Below are 16,648 nucleotides of genomic sequence, written 5' to 3'. Positions count from 1 at the left end.
AGCGAGATCGCTCGGGTTTCCGCTCAGCAGCTGGTGGATCATGTCAGCTGCTGCTGGAGGGACAACAGAGCACACAGCCCTAGGGGCTTGGTGGGATGGCAAAACAGGAGAGGTGTGAGGAGATGGGATTGCTCCTCACAGGATCATTTCCAATGTTCCTCTTCCTCTAATCCACCTCTTGATTTTGTGTTGGTGCTGTACAGATGCAACTTTCTTGCATTTAAGGCTGAGACAATAGAACTTAATTAAAGCAAAACTTTCTGAAAATTAAATCGGTCTAGAAAGCTTTATGCAAAACCTAAGCTGCAGCTGTCTCTGTGCTGCATGGGGGAACTCATCATCTTATTGAGCCCCGTGAGACCCCTCCGTGTTGCAGCCTGCCCCAGCACATTGGGAGCTGCTCGGTGGATTTTTCCAACTCTCCAGGGTTTCATTCCCCTCTCCCTCACCACAAGAAGGGTACTGGTAACAGCAGCCCTGCTGCCAATGAACATGGGTGGTTGCTTTGTTCGAGGAGCTCCCATCCTGATTTCCTTCTGCTCTTTGACTCCAGGGCGAGGCCCTGAGGCAGGTTTTGGTGAACCGCTACTACGGCAACGTGCGAGCGGCCGGCCGGCGCGAGAGCCTCACCACCTTCGGCAACGGGCCCCTGTCCGCCGGCGGCTCCGGCAAGGCTGGCCCAGGAGGTAGGACATGCTCTGCTCACCCCTGGGGCTGCCCTTCCCATGCTCTGGGGCTCTGTATTCCTGGCAAATCAGCACCTCACAGCTGAAATCAGGATGTTTTTCCCTCACGGTTCTTCCTGTGAGCTCCTAAAAAAGTAGAACTGTCCACGTGGGTGACTGCAGTTGAGGACAAAACTAGCAGACAGAGCTCTTTGTACTTTCCAGTGACTGCCTTGGGTTGGCTTGACGTTTGGGACATTGCTTTGAATAAATGTACTTAGAAATACTGATCAATTTAATGTTTGCAATAACGTCTAAGAAATGTGCCCGTAAGGATGTCAGATTACTAACTGTGTCTGGAACAAAAGCATTTTGTGGTATTGCTGAGAGTTTGTGTGGTAGGATGGGCAAAAATTCCATTTGAAGTCAGCTATACAGTGAAGTTTATGTAATTTGAGGCCATTGCTAGAAAAGTCACTAATGGAATCGCAGAATGGGTTGGGTTGGAAGAAACCTTAAAACTCATCCTGTTCTAACCCCTGCCATGAGCCAGGGATGCCTTCCTCTATCCCAGGTTGCTCCAAGCCCTGTCCAGCCTGGCTTTGCCATCCCCCTGGGGTCAGTGCCAACCTGTTTCTCATGATCACCTTTATAGGAGGAAGCTCCGGGTCGAGCTCGATGAGCCGAGGGGAGATGAGCCTGGCAGATGTCCAGTGTCACCTGGATAAAGAAGGTGCTTCCAACCTGGTCATAGATCTCATCATGAATGCCACCAGTGACAGAGTCTTCCACGAGAGCATCCTGCTGGCCATTGCCCTGCTGGAAGGTGGGAACACCACGATACAGGTAGGGAAATGGAAAACTCTGTCTTGTGACTGAACTGTGTCGGGAAGGGAAATGTTTTTATGAAATCCAGGAAATTTGAGAGGGTTAAGGAGGTGGGAGGGGAAATGACTGAATGATCTTTGACCTGTAATTAAGGGAAATATTAGTGTCTGCCATGCAAAAGTGAACTTATTAAATGTTTGCATGGGCACTGGGTAATTGAGGTGTTTTCCCAGGGCAATATAGAGGAATGTATAATAAAACAGATTTGTAGGTAAGTTACTGACTGCTGTTACAAATAACTTAAGCAACTGCAGTGTGCTCAGGGACTTTTACAATGAGCTGTTAAATTTCAGACTGGAATTTGAAATAAGTGTATGGTAAACTCCAGACCACCACTGCTCTCCTGCAGTCTCACTGTTCTTCCTTTCCATGTTTTCAGTAAGGATTAGATTCTCCTAAATGAAAATTGTCCCTGGTGTGGATTAATGAACACACACCAACGAGCTCTTACATTCTTCCAAATGGAAAGTAAAACCTTATTCCAGCAAAACTTGCATACAAAGATGATTGAGTATGTGATATCTTATTCTTTTGGCTTTGCACGTGTTGTGTTTGCAATCTGTCTGTGGGGCTGAGTCCTGGCCAGTTATAACTGACTGTTGTGGTTAAAGCACACAGTAGATCCCTACAGCAGCACCTCCTGTGTCGATGCAAGCTTCCCTTGAGAGGACAGGCAATGTCTCTGGGCTCCTTCAGTCTGTCTCTGTAGTCAGTACCCTCCTTATTCCCCTGTGTATAAGCTCTGGAATGAAACTTCTGTGCAAAAGACAAAGCGGAAATTGAGTGCTGAAAATCCTGTGTCACCTTAAACTGCAGTGACAGGATTAACATTCCTGGGGGACAGTCACGCCTTTAAATTTCCTGCTCTTCTCTAATGTAGAGGAAGCTGAGCTTTCATCTTTACAGCTCTCGGGGAGCCTCAGGTAACCTTGCACTGTCATGCTGGAAGGAAAAACAAACTCAGCACCAGCCTGACGGGGAGAGATCCTTTGCTTGTGCTGGACCCCAGTGCTAAAGGATTGAGCAAAGTCACTTCCCACTGTGCACAAATCCATGCTGGAAGCAGATTCCTTAGCTCACCCAGTGAAAATCAACAGGAAAATCTGCAGTCCATCTCCAAAGACACCTTCTTTGCCCAAAAGGGAGATAGTTTCATTTTCATTTGCTGTCTGAAACCGGGAGCTGTGGAACAGCCCTGCGGTCAGGAATGATGGCTCTCAGGGCAGTGGTGCTTCCGCCCTGTGCCGTGCACTACTGCCAGGTCCTGCTGCACTCCAGCCTCTACAGATGTGCTTCCACAACCCAGAGTGGTTATTTTCCACCCTTTCCCACTCAGGAATAAGTCCTTGGCAGGTGTCTGTAGACTCCAGGCAGCCAGCAGTCCCCAGGTGCGTCTGCGTGCTCCGGTGGGATGGGCTGGGAGGGGGCTCTGCTGGAGTGTGGGCTGCTTTTAAGTACAGAATGTTTTCGGGACCAAACGACTTGTGATGCCTACAGCTGTGAGCTCTGAGGGCTCAGACACACCCAGCAGCTCTTACTCATGCATGCAAAGCTCGAATGGGATGTTATTGAAAATATCCCATGGAGTCGTTGGGATGTGGATATTCCATGCTAGAACACTCCATGGACTTCGTGGCAAAAAAGGAGCATAATCAGTGCACAGACATGGTCTGTGGCTTTCCTCCACGTTGGTTAAACTGGTGGTAGGGAGAGGGATTTCTGGTGCCTTGCAGCGGCTCCAGCACATGGGGGCCTGTGGGACACTGGCAGTGGCAGTCGGGAACAGCACGTCCTCAGCACTCTGAGCTTCAGTAGAGCTTTAGAGAGCCAAGTCAGTGGAACTCCAATGGGGAAAACACCAGCCACAAAGTTTAACTTCTGGGAGAACAGCTGGCTCCACGCTGGGAATCAAAGCGAAGGTGGAGGCTTGCTCTTCAGTAAAATCATCAGTTCGGGGCTGTGTCTCCCAGGGTAGTTGCTGAGTGGTGTGATGGCCAAGTTAAACTGGTATCCTGAGACAGTGAACTCATGTAATCAAGCTTTGCTGTCTCCATGTAGGAAGAATGGCTCAAAATGCAGAGGGCCCTGGGTGCAGCCCAGCTGTTCAGGAGAGCTGTGTGGGTACTTGATAATCTGCAAAGCTGATGGGTTTTGTATAGCAGCCTTTGGCTATGACACAGTGAAGATTTACTGAGTGCAGCAAAGTGATGGTCTCCCCTTAGCAGGAATTCATTTTTACAAAACACTCTGCAAAATTTGGCTGCTTGTGGAAACTAGATGCACTTAGGAAAATGAACCCAATACTTTCCTTGTGTTTTACCCCAGTCTTTCTGTAATCTGTGTTCTTTTGGTAAGTTTTGCAGAGTGGGTGGGTAGGGCTTGGCAATCTCTGCAACCTCAGAGTGGCTTTTCTGCAGTTCTTCTGCAGTTTCCAGCAAATGCCAGTGGAAGAGTCATCCTCAGTCTCTGGACTAATGACTGTGTTCATTTTGCATCAGATGCATTTGTCATCGGGAAAGATGACCTAGCCAAACCAGCCAGCTTTGTCTTTGAGGTCTAACAGAGTTTATCTTCATTTCACAAATTTTTTGGTTATTTTAAGCAGCTTTTGATTGATAGTGTCCCAAACAAGTTTGTTCTGTGCTCAGTTTGAATAATTTCTGCTGAACTTCAATTGCCTCTGTCTGCAGGCCTTTGAGAATAGGAAAGTGGTGGGATAGGGACAGGTTATGTAAAAAAGTCTCTTTGGCAGCAAAGCCAGAAACGTGTCACCCCTGCATGGCATTTTCTTAACTCCAGGTTTTCACAAGGGAAATTGATTCAGCCTGAAGTGAAGCAGAAGGTTTGTACCAACACACAGGAACTTGCACATGTTGATTGTAATACGGTTAATAATGGGAGTTCCCGGGTAACTCCCATGAGCTTCCGTGGGAGAACAGATCCCCATGATGCTGGGAAGGGATAACTGGAATAGGTGTTGCTGTTTCATTAGGTACAGGCAGGGCCAGTATTAAGGGTAGGCAAAGTAGGTGGTTGCCAACTCCAGCAGAAAAGCAAATCTCGAAAGGTTCCTTATTGTAATTGGCAGGAGGGATTTTTTATTGTTAAGAAAATTAATGTGGGGGAGAAGCAGGACAAGAGAAAACGCTCCTGGTTCACCTCAGGAAGGAGGCTGAGCTGGTGATGTGTGGCACAGTGAATCCCACGCTGCTCCACGTTCTGCTGCAGGGGTGAATGTGAATGTGGCAAATGAGCTCTTCTGGGAAGGTCTTTGCCCACTTCCAGCTCTCCAGGTAGAAACTTTCTGGGGTTTAGCTTTTGGAATTAACTTAGAAGCACTGTCAGGTTCTTTGGTAGCAGGATGGTGGTGACCTTGTGGTGGCTGTGCCTGGTGAGCTCAGCTCGTCACTCCGGCTCAGCGGGAGCCCTGGGTTTCAGTGGGAGGCCTGCCCTCGTTTGCACGGAGACAGAAGCAGAGGTGGAACCACGGGGTCAGCACCAGACAACAAATTAACTTGATAAATGCTGCAACTCACTGAGCTGCAAATTACATCAACCCCTTTATTAATTTATATAACCCTGAGCATCCCCCAGGGGAGCGCTGGCTCAGTGGTTCTGAGCAGCCCTGGGGCTGCCCCAAGCTCTGCTCCGGAGGATGAGGGCTGAGCCTGCCCTGCTCCCCGGGTGCCAGTGCCTGGCTGCTGTCCTGGTGCTGCCTTGGGCTCCCTTCCCCACAGCAAGGAATGCTCTGGTGGGTGCTGGTGCTCATGGGCACTCGGAGCTGCATCTCCTTGGGAAGGGATGAACGCTCCATCCCCTCCCACACGTGTGGCAGCACGGCCAGGCTTTCCTCTGGTGCAGCAACCTTGGCACATGAGTGACAGTGCAGGAAATTGCTGAGGACTCGTCCTGCAACGCTCGTCTCTTGTCTGCTCAGTAAAAATTCCATGTGCCGCTACTCTGCCTCACCTCCACTGTGTTTCGGGTTTTCTTGGTCGGTGGAAGTTAATGGCAAGTAAAGTCCCTTACATAACACCTCTCCATGGAGACTCTGCTCCTTTAATTAGGGATCTTCTCAAAAGTCAGCTTGCGTGACAAATTACCCACACGCACATGTTGGTGCTTTCAGCAGGGGAAGGTAAAATGAGGTTGACGACATTGGTTGTTTCAGGCAGTTTTTAAGTGCTGCCCCAAGGTGACACAATGCATGTCTGCCACTTCGGAGACTGGTGGTGCCTTTGTTCCCCTTTGTCCATTGTTGTCCCCCTAGGTGGGCTGCAAACACAGAGGGTGGGGTGATGGGAGTTGGCACACAAGGAAAGGGTGATTATTTTTCAGGAAGGAAGTGGGATTTGCTCCTGGCTTTAAGGCATCTGAGCAGAGTTGCTGCTCTTGCACAGAGGATGATGATAGGATGTGCTTCATAGCCCCCTCTCCCCAGCAGCTGGGTGTGAGATGAGGACCAGGGGCCACCCTGATTCGAGACAGGTGGTGAGCTGGAGAGTTGTGCCTCCATCACAGCATGGCAAGAGTGAATCCATGTTGTATGGAATGGTGGGTTGGAGCTCACCGTGAGCATGTGAGGCTCCTTTGAGATGTGACTGTGCAAAAAGCTTGTGGCTTTGAGCTGTTTGAACTTCCAGAGCTGTTGGTTGAGCCTCCCCAGAGGATCTGTGTGCCTTCCCTTGAGTGTTCTGTGGGCCTGGGGGCTGTGGCCGTGCTGCCTGTGGAAGAGGTGCCATGGACACAGAAATCCCAGAAGCCACCTCCTCATCCGTCAGGTTTGGTAGGAAATTCTGGCCTGGACTCACACAACTCTCCCATCCCGACCTGGTCTTGCTCCGCACTCAGACTCAGTTGACATTTCTCAACATTTTTCCTCGTGTTTTGCCACCAGTGAGGAAACCCCACCAGGCTGAATTGTGGTCTCCTTTTCTGTGCCTCGGACTGTCCAGGGATGATTGATAGTTATTTCATAATTGCAGGATTGGTGCACAAAAGGAATTGAATGCAGAGCTATCCAGTTCTTTGTGGTTTTGGCACTCAGGAGACCCAGGGAAGCCCACTGGGGGGTACCAGCCACTGGAGCCCTTGGGTTGGAGAGAGCAGAGACTTCAAGACAAGTTTATGTCCTTGAGCTCATTGTAGCATTGGCTGTGAAGTACTGTGGCTAAAATGTCCTGTTTGGTTGCAGGAACACTTTGTTTCTTTTTTTATGTGGCTGCACCTGCCCTGCAAAATGAGGGGAAAACTCTGCAAAACGTTACAGGAGTACTGGTGGGATAAAATGTAGGCTTAGTGACACAATAGTGCTTTAATTTGTGGTTTGGAGTTTTTAAATCAGATTTATTTCTTTCAAGATTTGCAGCAGTCACAGATATCAGTGAGCACAGACAATTGTATATAAAGCAAAGGCTTCAGAGGCAAGAATGTCGTTGGGTCACTAAACTTCTGTAAATAGCACTTGAGAACTTCTGATCATTGATAAAAGAAGTCTTAAATTTTTTTGTTTCTGACAGGCAGAATTCTGTGATACAGGATGTTGTATCTTTTTTTTTTCGTTGTTTTAGTGATGCCTGTTTAGGAAACGAAAGCACAGCCAAGCAAGCTCTTGGAATGTGTTAAACAATCACCTGTGTCTTTCACTGTTTTAATGTGTTTTTCCTCAAGGTAAAATACACCATATGGTTTTTTTTTTACATTCTGAGTATGTTACAAACATCACATAAAAAAAAAACGTTGATAAGGACCTGCATCATCAACTGTGGGCAGAGATCTTGTCCTTTTGTGAAAGAGCCCTCTCCGAAAGGAAACTTTGTGCAAATCCTGACCTCCTTGATAGCGCAGCTGCCTTACAAGGAAAGTACAGGGCCTGCAGTAGCCATGAAGAAACCTCTGTCCTGATGCTCTGTCCTCACAGCCTGTGAGGAGACTGGGCTGCCAAGCCTGTAGGAGCACACCCATCTCCTTGGAGTATATTTTAATGTATTTAGCACAGTGAAGTCTCAGTGTCCCACAGCTGTTGGATACCATCATGCTCAGAACAGTCCAGCTCCTCTGATAATGCACTGTGAGCAATCCTTCCTGCAGGGGAGATTCCATTTTCTTTCAGGGCACTGGAATGCACGGGTGAGATTGAGGGTGGATGAGGTGAGATGGTAACGATACCACCTCGACTTTCCACTTGAGCTGCAGCTCCTGCTGCTTTCTGAGATGTGTTTGGGCCATCAGTATTCCTGCAGCAGAACATCTTCCAGTCTTTTTTCCCAAAGGGAAGTCTTCCACTGGGTTTTGAGGTGCCTGTCTGTGCGGTTGAGCAGTGTAGGTGGAAAAAAAGGAGAAGAGGCGCTGCCTCAGGGTTCAGCTGTGTCGTGGTGGCCTTGTGTTGTTCACGCTTGGGTACCACTTCCTCTGTGGCAATCCTCTCAGCATTCCACTGGGATCCTGGTCCTGCAAGGAGCAGGGAGATAAATCAGTAATTCTCCCAATTCCTCTCCACGGGATCCACGTCCAACATAAACTTTCAAGATGATCCCTAGCAGGATTAAAGTCCTCCCCAAGCAGGCAGAGGCAAAGCTATTCAGCAAAACAAGGTCATGCTGCCTTTTTTTTTGGTAAGCACAGGAATCAACAAAGCGCTGTTATATAACTTCTATTTATATCCCACTTGCTCACTAGCTGCAGGCACACAAGAGTAGCTGAGAAGGGAATTTAATGAGCTCTCAGGGCTTGCTCACCTTCCAGAGCGGGTAGGAGCCAGCTTGTTTTTGAAGTGCGTCAGCAAATGAAACTGGTGGTGGGTGGGTGGTTTGGGTAGGTGGACTGACTTGTTGCTATGGTTTTCTTTAATTCCTCTGTCTCTCAAGAAGATCTTACACTTTTATTTTTTTCTTTTGGGGAGTCTGCAGACTTCCTTGTTTCTCACACCTACGCAGCGCTCGCCGGTTCGGTGGGGAAGTGGGATCCGTGCTCCTGCCGTGGGGAATGGGATCCATGCTCCTGCCATGGCTGAGCTGAGTGACCCAGCACTGTGTGTTCCCACAGGGATGCAGGAGGAACCCAAATCAGCTCTGTGCTGACAGCAAGGCAGACCCCGAGTCTCCCATGCTCCCCAGGCCATCTGTGAGCCCAGACCCCACAGTCACATTTATACTTGTGGTTCCCCCACTGTGCCCTCACCACCAGTGTCACCTCATATTTCCAAGGGCTCACATTGGCTCTGGAAGGGTGTGAGGGAACTGTATCTCTGTGGGGTTTGTTCTTGCTTTCCTCTGTGAAATGACTTTGAGTTGCATCAAGATTTTTGGGTGTTGCAGAAAGAGAACAGGTAGGATACGAGGGCTCTTCCTGGTGTGGTTGTGCTGCTGGTCTCATTTAAAGCTGGGTGGGACACACAAGCATTTCCACAGGTCAGGATCTGTACACTCATCACCCCCAGAAAACATTACCCCCTAAGGTGGGCAGAACCCCCAACAAGGAGCAGAGCTATGCAGGATGCTGAGTGGATGCCCATGGCAGGGAGAGTTTGTCTTATTTGTGGAAAATAGAGCTGGGAAGTCCTCCTTCTGCTTTCAGGACAAAGTTTATTTTACAGTTTGCAAAAAAAACAGGCAATTGAGGTGTTCTGGCAGATTTTCCTTATGGGTTTATTTCAAACTGTGAAGTATGTTCAGTGTGAAATATTTCAGCTGCCATTTCCTTAAGCTATGCAAGACTAATGATATCCATCACTCGTGCCCAAAGTGATGGATCTCCAGCGAGCCAGGACGTAAGAGAGATTTCGAGAGAGAGGGATTAGCGATATTTAAAATAAATAAATGAGGAGGGACTGAAAGCAAAGTTGGGTTGGAATTTTCTGCAGCAGAAGCCCTCGCAGTATGTTTAGGCAGAATGTAGAAGGCTGGCATTTGAGCTTAATTCAGTGCTTGTGTTAGTGCAGTTCCCCTTAAAATGTGGCTTGTTTGAAGTAGTCCAGCTCTAAGAACTCATCTGGGGGTGGCAAACTCTTCCTGCAGAGATGAAGTAGCACACAAGTTTTGCATTAGTTCGTGCTGGCCGGATAACCCGAGCGAGCTGAGGTCCCTGCAGTGATTTCTCTCTAGTGTTGGAATAAAATGTCCTGAGTTTAAGCCAGATTGCTGAGCTTTCTCCTCTTTCTGGAGGGACTTTCCTCTCTGAAATGTCCCTGGCTCGCCAAGTTCACGGGGTGTTTTCTGTGCGCTGGCATTAGAGAAATGGGGAAGGAGACGACAGCAGTTTGCTTTAATTGGTGAGGTGTTTGCTGGGGCTTTGCTTTCCCTGATTTCTTGGTAATCAAAAGCTTGTTTTGCTGGGGAATTCTTTGGGATGTGTTGGGATGGTCTGGCAGGGCTTCGTAGCTGATGAAACAGCTCTGGGAGGGTGCGGCCCCGGGACTGCTCCGAGCTCTGTGGGCTGATGGCAACCTCGGAGTGGCTCCTGCAGCCAAGGCAGCCCCAGGCCAGGCCAGCCCTCGTGGGGAGCAAACACGGCTGTGCAGAGCCTGCTGAAACCCAGGGCTCGCTGCTGGGTTTTGGTGCTGTTCCTCACAGGATCAGACAGCCCAGCCCGGAACTAGTCTGGGGTGGAAAGTCAAGCTGTTCCATGAGACACAATCCAACTGTTGCTCCTTTTCTTGGCTGGCAAAACAGCCGTGACTTCGGGGCAGAGCCAGGTAACAGGGTAGGGAAAGGTGTTCCCAGTAAAGGGGACAGCACACACCAGCCAAACTGGCAAGGCTTTCAGAGGCAAGAGCTAGAAATCAGCTGCCTTCAGCTGCTGCCTGGTTTCTTTTCCCATTTAACAATCCTACACTGGGCACAAGCTCACTCATCATTAAATTTACTGTGGATTAGTTACATTTACAGTGGATTACTTACCTGGGTCTGTCCTCTGTACACCTTGCACAAAGGTACCAGACTGCTGTGCTTTATGGTTTCACTCTCCGAAGGACAGATGTCAGTTCTGCTGGCTAAAATCCAATTTGTTACCAACTGCTGGTATGAGAGACACGTTAAGGAGCATTTGTCCCTCCCCTGTGGTTATCCTGCCTCCATAATCCCGCCCCCCTGAACTGCTGGGGAGTTAGCTGAGCTTCTCTTCCACTCATCATTAGAAATTATGTATATTACATATGTCAAAGGTCTCAGAATTAAGTGCTAATGCCAGGAAATGTGCCTGTTCTTTGCTGATTTATTTTTTTTTAATGTGGTTCTACAATCCAGCTTGTTAATGATTTGCAATATTTAAGAACATGCCAAAAAATACCCACCACAGAAGATGATATTAATGCTGAATAAAAAGCCAGCAAGCAAAAATGGTATTTTCAGTTTAGCACGGAACGTTAGGTAAACATTTCACAGAGTATGTAAATAGTCAGAAGGGGAGTCCAAGTTCCTGGGAGTAACTACAGAAGAGACACAAACTTAAAAAAATATGAGTGACTGGAAGTTAGTGACGTAAAAAGGAGCTTAACCACATGTTTCTAACAGTTTTTAACCACTGGAATAGACCACAGACAGACACAGTTCATCATCTCTGACACTTTCTCAAGAAAGACAGGATTCTTTTCTCAAAAAAACCCGTGGAACACAGGCTGAGTTGGTGAGGGAGCTCGAAGGGCTGCTGGTGCTCCAGGGTGGGCCAGGCTGTAGCTGGTCAAGGTGCTGCAATAGAAACTTGGCCTTCAATTTCTTCTCCAGAGAAATCCATCTCTGGGTTTGCAGCTTTGCTTCTGCATGTGTTGTGTGGAGCAGGAGATAGAGTCACAGGTGATGATGGTATTTATGTACCGAGCTCCTTTGGCCCAGGGGGGATCCACTGGAGGGGCAGAGGTGTAAGGGGGATGTCCTGCTGTGCATGAGGCTTCTGGCTGGAATTCTTTAGGAGCAGAGTTGGGTGATGGAGTGGGAAAGGAAGAAGTTACTCCACAAGTTTGCTGGTATCTGGTGTTAGGAGTTGATCTGCTCTGTGGTACTTTAATTGGATGTCAGGAGGAGCAGTGGTGTGGCTGCTTTGCAGACGTGGTGCCTGTGCTGGATTCTCCTTCCATCCCCTTGAAGCAATGAATGTGTGCAGGTGGTGGTTGCTCCCTCCTCAGAAGTGCTGGAGAGCTCTGTGGCGGTGTCCTTGCTCACGGTGAGTGAGGATCTGTCCTGTCAGCCACTCGTGCTTGTCACGTGGGGTGGGTCTGGGTTTCCTTCTGTGGCTGTGTAATTAATTAATTACCATCCCATTATCTCGGGCGCTGTCACCTCAGAGCGGCCGCGGTTCATTTGCTCGGGAGGTTGCTGTGCTGTGGAGATCTGCTGGGCTTCCCTGAGCTGTGGGCACTCCTAAAGCTCTTTGCTGAGCCTGAGAGCATGGGGCAGACCTCACGAGCTGCTGTGGCCCTGCCGTGGCTCCTGTCCAGGGGCAATGACTTAAAAGACATTAACAATGCAGGGTTGAAATAAAGTGCAGTTTCATATTGCATGAGTTTAGCACTCTGTAAGAGTGCCAGAATGATTTGGGCTGGAAGGAACCTTAAATATCATCTACTTCCAACCCCTTGCCATGGGCAGGGACACCTTCCACTGTCCCAGGCTGCTGCAAGCCCCAGTGTCCAGCCTGGCCTGGGACACTGCCAGGGATCCAGGGGCAGCCCCAGCTGCTCTGGGCACCCTGTGCCAGGGCCTGCCCACCCTCACAGGGAACAATTCTTTCCCAAAATCTCATCTATCCCTGCCCTCTGGCAGTGGGAAGCCATTCCCCTTGTCCTGTCCCTCCATGCCCTTGTCACAAATCTCTCTCTTGCCTTCACTGCCCGTGTCTCCAGTACCAGATGGAGCTGTATCTCCACTACCTCTCAGACAGCTTTTCCATGCTGGGACAGCCAGGCACAGCCTGTACTGGTTTGTTATGGGACACAGTTCCCTGCCCTGCAGTAGGTTTTTAGGAGCTCCCAAGCCCCAGTGTGATGGTGACTGGATCCTCAGGGATGGCTGGTGTCAGATGCTGCAGTGTCAGGGCTATGTTTAAAGCTCTCTTCCTCAAAATCCCACAGGAGTGTGGAGGTTGGCTGTTCCTCCACACTTGCTCTTTCAGCAGCCTGTGGTTCCATGGTGTCTGTACACAAGCCAGGACCCCAGCAGACGGTGCTCTAAAATGGCCACTCGATTTCCGTTTTAAAAAGGGAGATTTCTCCACTTTCTTCTTTGAGGCTATATCTGTAAATAAAATTTTAGGATTTCTGTCATAATTATCACCACCCGTTACCTGCTCAAGCGCAACTTGCAAGATCACACCTCTTAAAATACAGTATCTTGGGAGCTGGCATGTGGTTGATTCATATGTGTGAAGGTGTTAGGCATCCTGACCTAAACTGAAACAATCATTTGGTGACACCCCTTCAGTGTATGCACAGCATGCACAAAAAGCTTTACTGGAAATGCTCCTTTCATTTGGGTTTTTTTTTCTCTGAAGCGCAGTGGAAACTCAGTTAAGAAGCTTGAAAAGACGACAAAAATCAAGTCTGTCAGCAAGCAGTAATTACTCTCATAAAAGGTATTTCTTTAGTGTGGTTCATTAAAAAAAGGCTTTTCCTTCAGTACGGCTTCGTCACAGGGAAACTCCTTCTGTCTGGGCTCTGGAGATGTGGCAGCCAGGTCACGGCCATCGCTGCCTGATGTGCAAATCGTGGGATTTTTCAGAAAGTGCTTGGCCTTTCTGGAGCCCGTGGCTTCTGCTGGTCTATCTGTAAATTGTTGTTTTTGTTGTTGTTACTATTTGTAATCTTGGTAGAGTGAAATTTGCAAGATGCTCCTCAGATCCAAACTCTTCTTCTCTCTGTCTGTGTAGCCACCAAGTAACAGAGTTAGTTCAGGCTTGGCTGCCTCAACCACCCAGTTATTGAGGGATTTGGTTGTTGGTTAGCCTCACCCTCCTCACCAGGAAGGATTTCTTGAATATATCTAATCTAAATCAGCCCTCTTTCAGTTTAGAGCCATGGGAACACATTATGAGAAAACACTCAAATTGTCGGTATAAAGGCTTGGATTAGATATTTTATTTTTACTGTACCAATACTAATAAATGAATTTGGCACCCAGATCACCAGGTGGCACATCACAGGCCCAGCACTGGGCAGAGGGCATGTCCTGCAGTGCTCTGGCACCTCTGCTTTGCTACACTCTGTGGGTGGGTCTCAGGAGGGGGTACTGCTGTGACTGTCTTTGTGGATTTGGGATGTCTGTCCTGGGTTGTTCTCCTTTCTCTCCTCTCTCTCAATCACTAGCAGTAAACAGAATCTAGCGAGTTTACCTGAGGTGCCGAGGGCAGGTGGGAGGTGCTGCAGTGGTGGGAGGGATATCTCGTGAATATTGACCACGTTCTTTAAATAGCCACACTCCTGCTCTGCCTGTAATCAAAGACACAACTCTGGGAGTGTTCAAAGTCACTCCGTGTGTTCTCGGTGCAGCTGCTGGGGAGTGATCAAAGGCAGCAGCAGCCACGGCCCCGTGTGCTCCACAGCGGAGCGGGCAGGATATATTGCTATTCCCATTTTAATTTGTTTTTTCAATAAATCAGGCTTCATTCCTATTCATCATGTAAAGCTGTTGGCTGGCGAGCCGCTGCAGAATGCTAACTAATTTCATAATGCTCTGCATAAGGTGACCCACTTACAAGTTCATCCTTCAGTCGTGTTTAAGCTCTGGTCCTGATTTATGTAACAGCATATTGGTTTCATCAAGAGTTGTCTGATCACTCACTGTGTTGGCTCCTTCTTGACCTGTACATGATTTGTATTCTCCTCGATTTTAGGGAGAACTTTCTGTCTCTATGCACATATGTGCAGAAGAAGAGTAATAAACCTTCTTAAAAGTAGTGCTTTGAGTTTTTCTGTCACTTAAAGATATATTGGAGTAGGAGCTAAAAGGAGTTTTAAGGAGCCTGCTGCAGGCAGGGCAGGGGAAGCTCAGCAGGAGATGTCCCTCACGGCATCACCCTGTTTTGTACGTTTTTGGACTGTGATTAACATTGGCTGTTGTGTGTTGAGTCACAGTCCCTTGGATCTGAGGGTGGGAAGGCAGGACGATTCTTCCTCCTCTGTAATTTGCTCATACCCTTTTGTTTCTGAACTGAGAATCAAATTATAGGGAATTCCCTTCTCCTTAATTCGTGGTACTTACCTTATCTCCCTTGTTGAAAGTGAGGTGTGCTGCCCAAGTGTATCAGGCTGGTGTGATTTATTGCCCTCACTTCTCTTTAAATCTGTATTTGAAGCTGTTAATGAGGGGTTTAACAAAGCTGAGACACTGGGGCTGCCTTACAATAAACTACAAGTTTCCGTTGCTGTGAGTTTCAATTTGCTGACGACTAATGAAGCTCCTGGTCCTGCAGGATACCACACGGTGCAGAAAGGTGGAATTGTCTGGGTTCAGACCTGTGTGTGGAGCTACAGATGCTCTTCCTTTTCTCTTGTAGCATTCCTTCTTCTGCCGGCTGACGGAAGATAAGAAATCCGAGAAGTTCTTTAAGGTTTTTTATGATCGCATGAAAGTGGCACAGCAGGAAATCAAGGCAACTGTCACAGTCAACACCAGTGACTTAGGAAACAAAAAGAAAGATGAAGACTCAGACAGAGATGTTCCCAACAGGAAAAGAGGTAATCCTCAGTCGTTCCCTTTCTGAACTGACAGGGGAGTACAGTGTGTTTTGAACTCATTTCAACTGATGCAATAATGCTCTGATCTCTGATCCCACAGAGCAAAGTTCAGAGATCAGTGGTGCCCTGGCTCGGGATTTCAAGAGCTTCATCCCCTCTTCAACTATTTGTGAGGTTGTGCTATTGAAATGAGGAAAAGTCTTTCTGAGCTGAGAGTCTGCTGCCTTGTCTCGTGACAAGCTGGCCAAATCTGATCCGTAGTAACGACCCTGGACTGTGGGTTGTGGTCAGCGCCTTCTCTAACAATAAGTGAAGAAATCCTAATTTTGTTCTGAAGCAGGTCCTTTTACCATAACTCTGGCTAGTGCTAGATGTGTGTGCCCTAACCAATTAATCCCCAAATTTATAACCCTGCTGTGGCTGGTGTACAAGGTGCAGAGTGTGACACGAGCCCCTCACCTACACTAAACGTACTCACCAGGGAGCTGCTGCTCAGCAGCTGGGCCTGCGGGTGAAGCTGCCGTGGGCACGTGTGAACAGATCTCCTGGCCCCCTTTAGCCAGCTTCCCTAAGGGAGATGTGTCCTTGTGTGTTGTAGTGAGGGAGCCCATGACCCAGATCACGGAGGAGGTGCGGGACCAGCTGCTGGAGGCGTCTGCGGCCACGCGGAAGGCGTACAACACGTACCGCAGGGAGGCCGACCCCGAGGAGCACTACTCGGCGGGAGAGGGAGCCCAGGCTGCGGCAGACAAGAGCAAAGACGAGCTGGAGATGAGTGCTGTCATCTCCATCATGCAGCCCATCCTGCGCTTCCTGCAGCTGCTCTGCGAAAACCACAACCGGGATTTGCAGGTACCGCCTGGCTCCAGGCAGGTGTGCTCAGGGTGCCTTGTGCGTTCACTGCTGCCACACCATTATCCCTAATCCCAGGCCTCTTTAAATGGATTATGTGACCAATTATTCTCTTTGCTCTTGAAGTTAATCCAAAAAAAAGTACTTACACCTTGCTGGACTGATATGAGGAAGTCCAGTTATCCAGTGGTCTTTGAAAGGTGCATAAAAGGTGGTGGGATCAACACTTCTTGGGGTTTTTAAAGAGTATATGTTGAAAGCAAGCAAGTGTTGTACTGTAAAGTTGCTGATTTGCTTTTGAGAGGGGAGGGAAAGAAAGAAAAACCATGTAGGAAAATGAAGAGGGCATTGGGACTTTGGTTCCTCAAGCTTAACTTTCCAGTGACCAAGTTCTCCTGGGTTTTCATGGATCTCTTCATGTGCCTAGAGTTGAACACATGGTGAAGGTGTCAGGAAAGCCTCAGCTGGAGATGAATCTGCTGAGGGACAAGAAGGGTTTCTAGGTTGTGTCCACACAGGAGGAATTAGGGAGAGGGGGGGTTTGCTGTGGAATGGGCGGAGTCCTTGGTGCCAAAGGACG

General features: G+C 48.5%; 1 protein-coding gene across 11 annotated transcripts in view; it reads left to right on the top strand.

Moving 5' to 3' along the window:
• Nucleotides 1-16,648, top strand: part of ITPR1 (inositol 1,4,5-trisphosphate receptor type 1) — a 161,208-nt gene that overhangs the window by 103,884 nt on the left and 40,676 nt on the right. For all 11 annotated transcript variants that reach the window (XM_048315664.1, XM_048315670.1, XM_048315665.1 and 8 more), the window contains 4 exons: nucleotides 554-686; nucleotides 1,321-1,511; nucleotides 15,036-15,216; nucleotides 15,815-16,068. In XM_048315664.1, coding sequence (XP_048171621.1) covers nucleotides 554-686; nucleotides 1,321-1,511; nucleotides 15,036-15,216; nucleotides 15,815-16,068 — 759 coding nt within the window. The remainder of the gene's footprint in view (nucleotides 1-553; nucleotides 687-1,320; nucleotides 1,512-15,035; nucleotides 15,217-15,814; nucleotides 16,069-16,648) is intronic.

The sequence above is a fragment of the Corvus hawaiiensis genome, chromosome 11 (genome assembly GCF_020740725.1).
Source record: "Corvus hawaiiensis isolate bCorHaw1 chromosome 11, bCorHaw1.pri.cur, whole genome shotgun sequence".
Lineage (NCBI taxonomy): Eukaryota > Metazoa > Chordata > Aves > Passeriformes > Corvidae > Corvus > Corvus hawaiiensis.
Note: the sequence above shows the minus strand (reverse complement) of the source record. Positions and strands in the feature narration are given on the sequence as shown.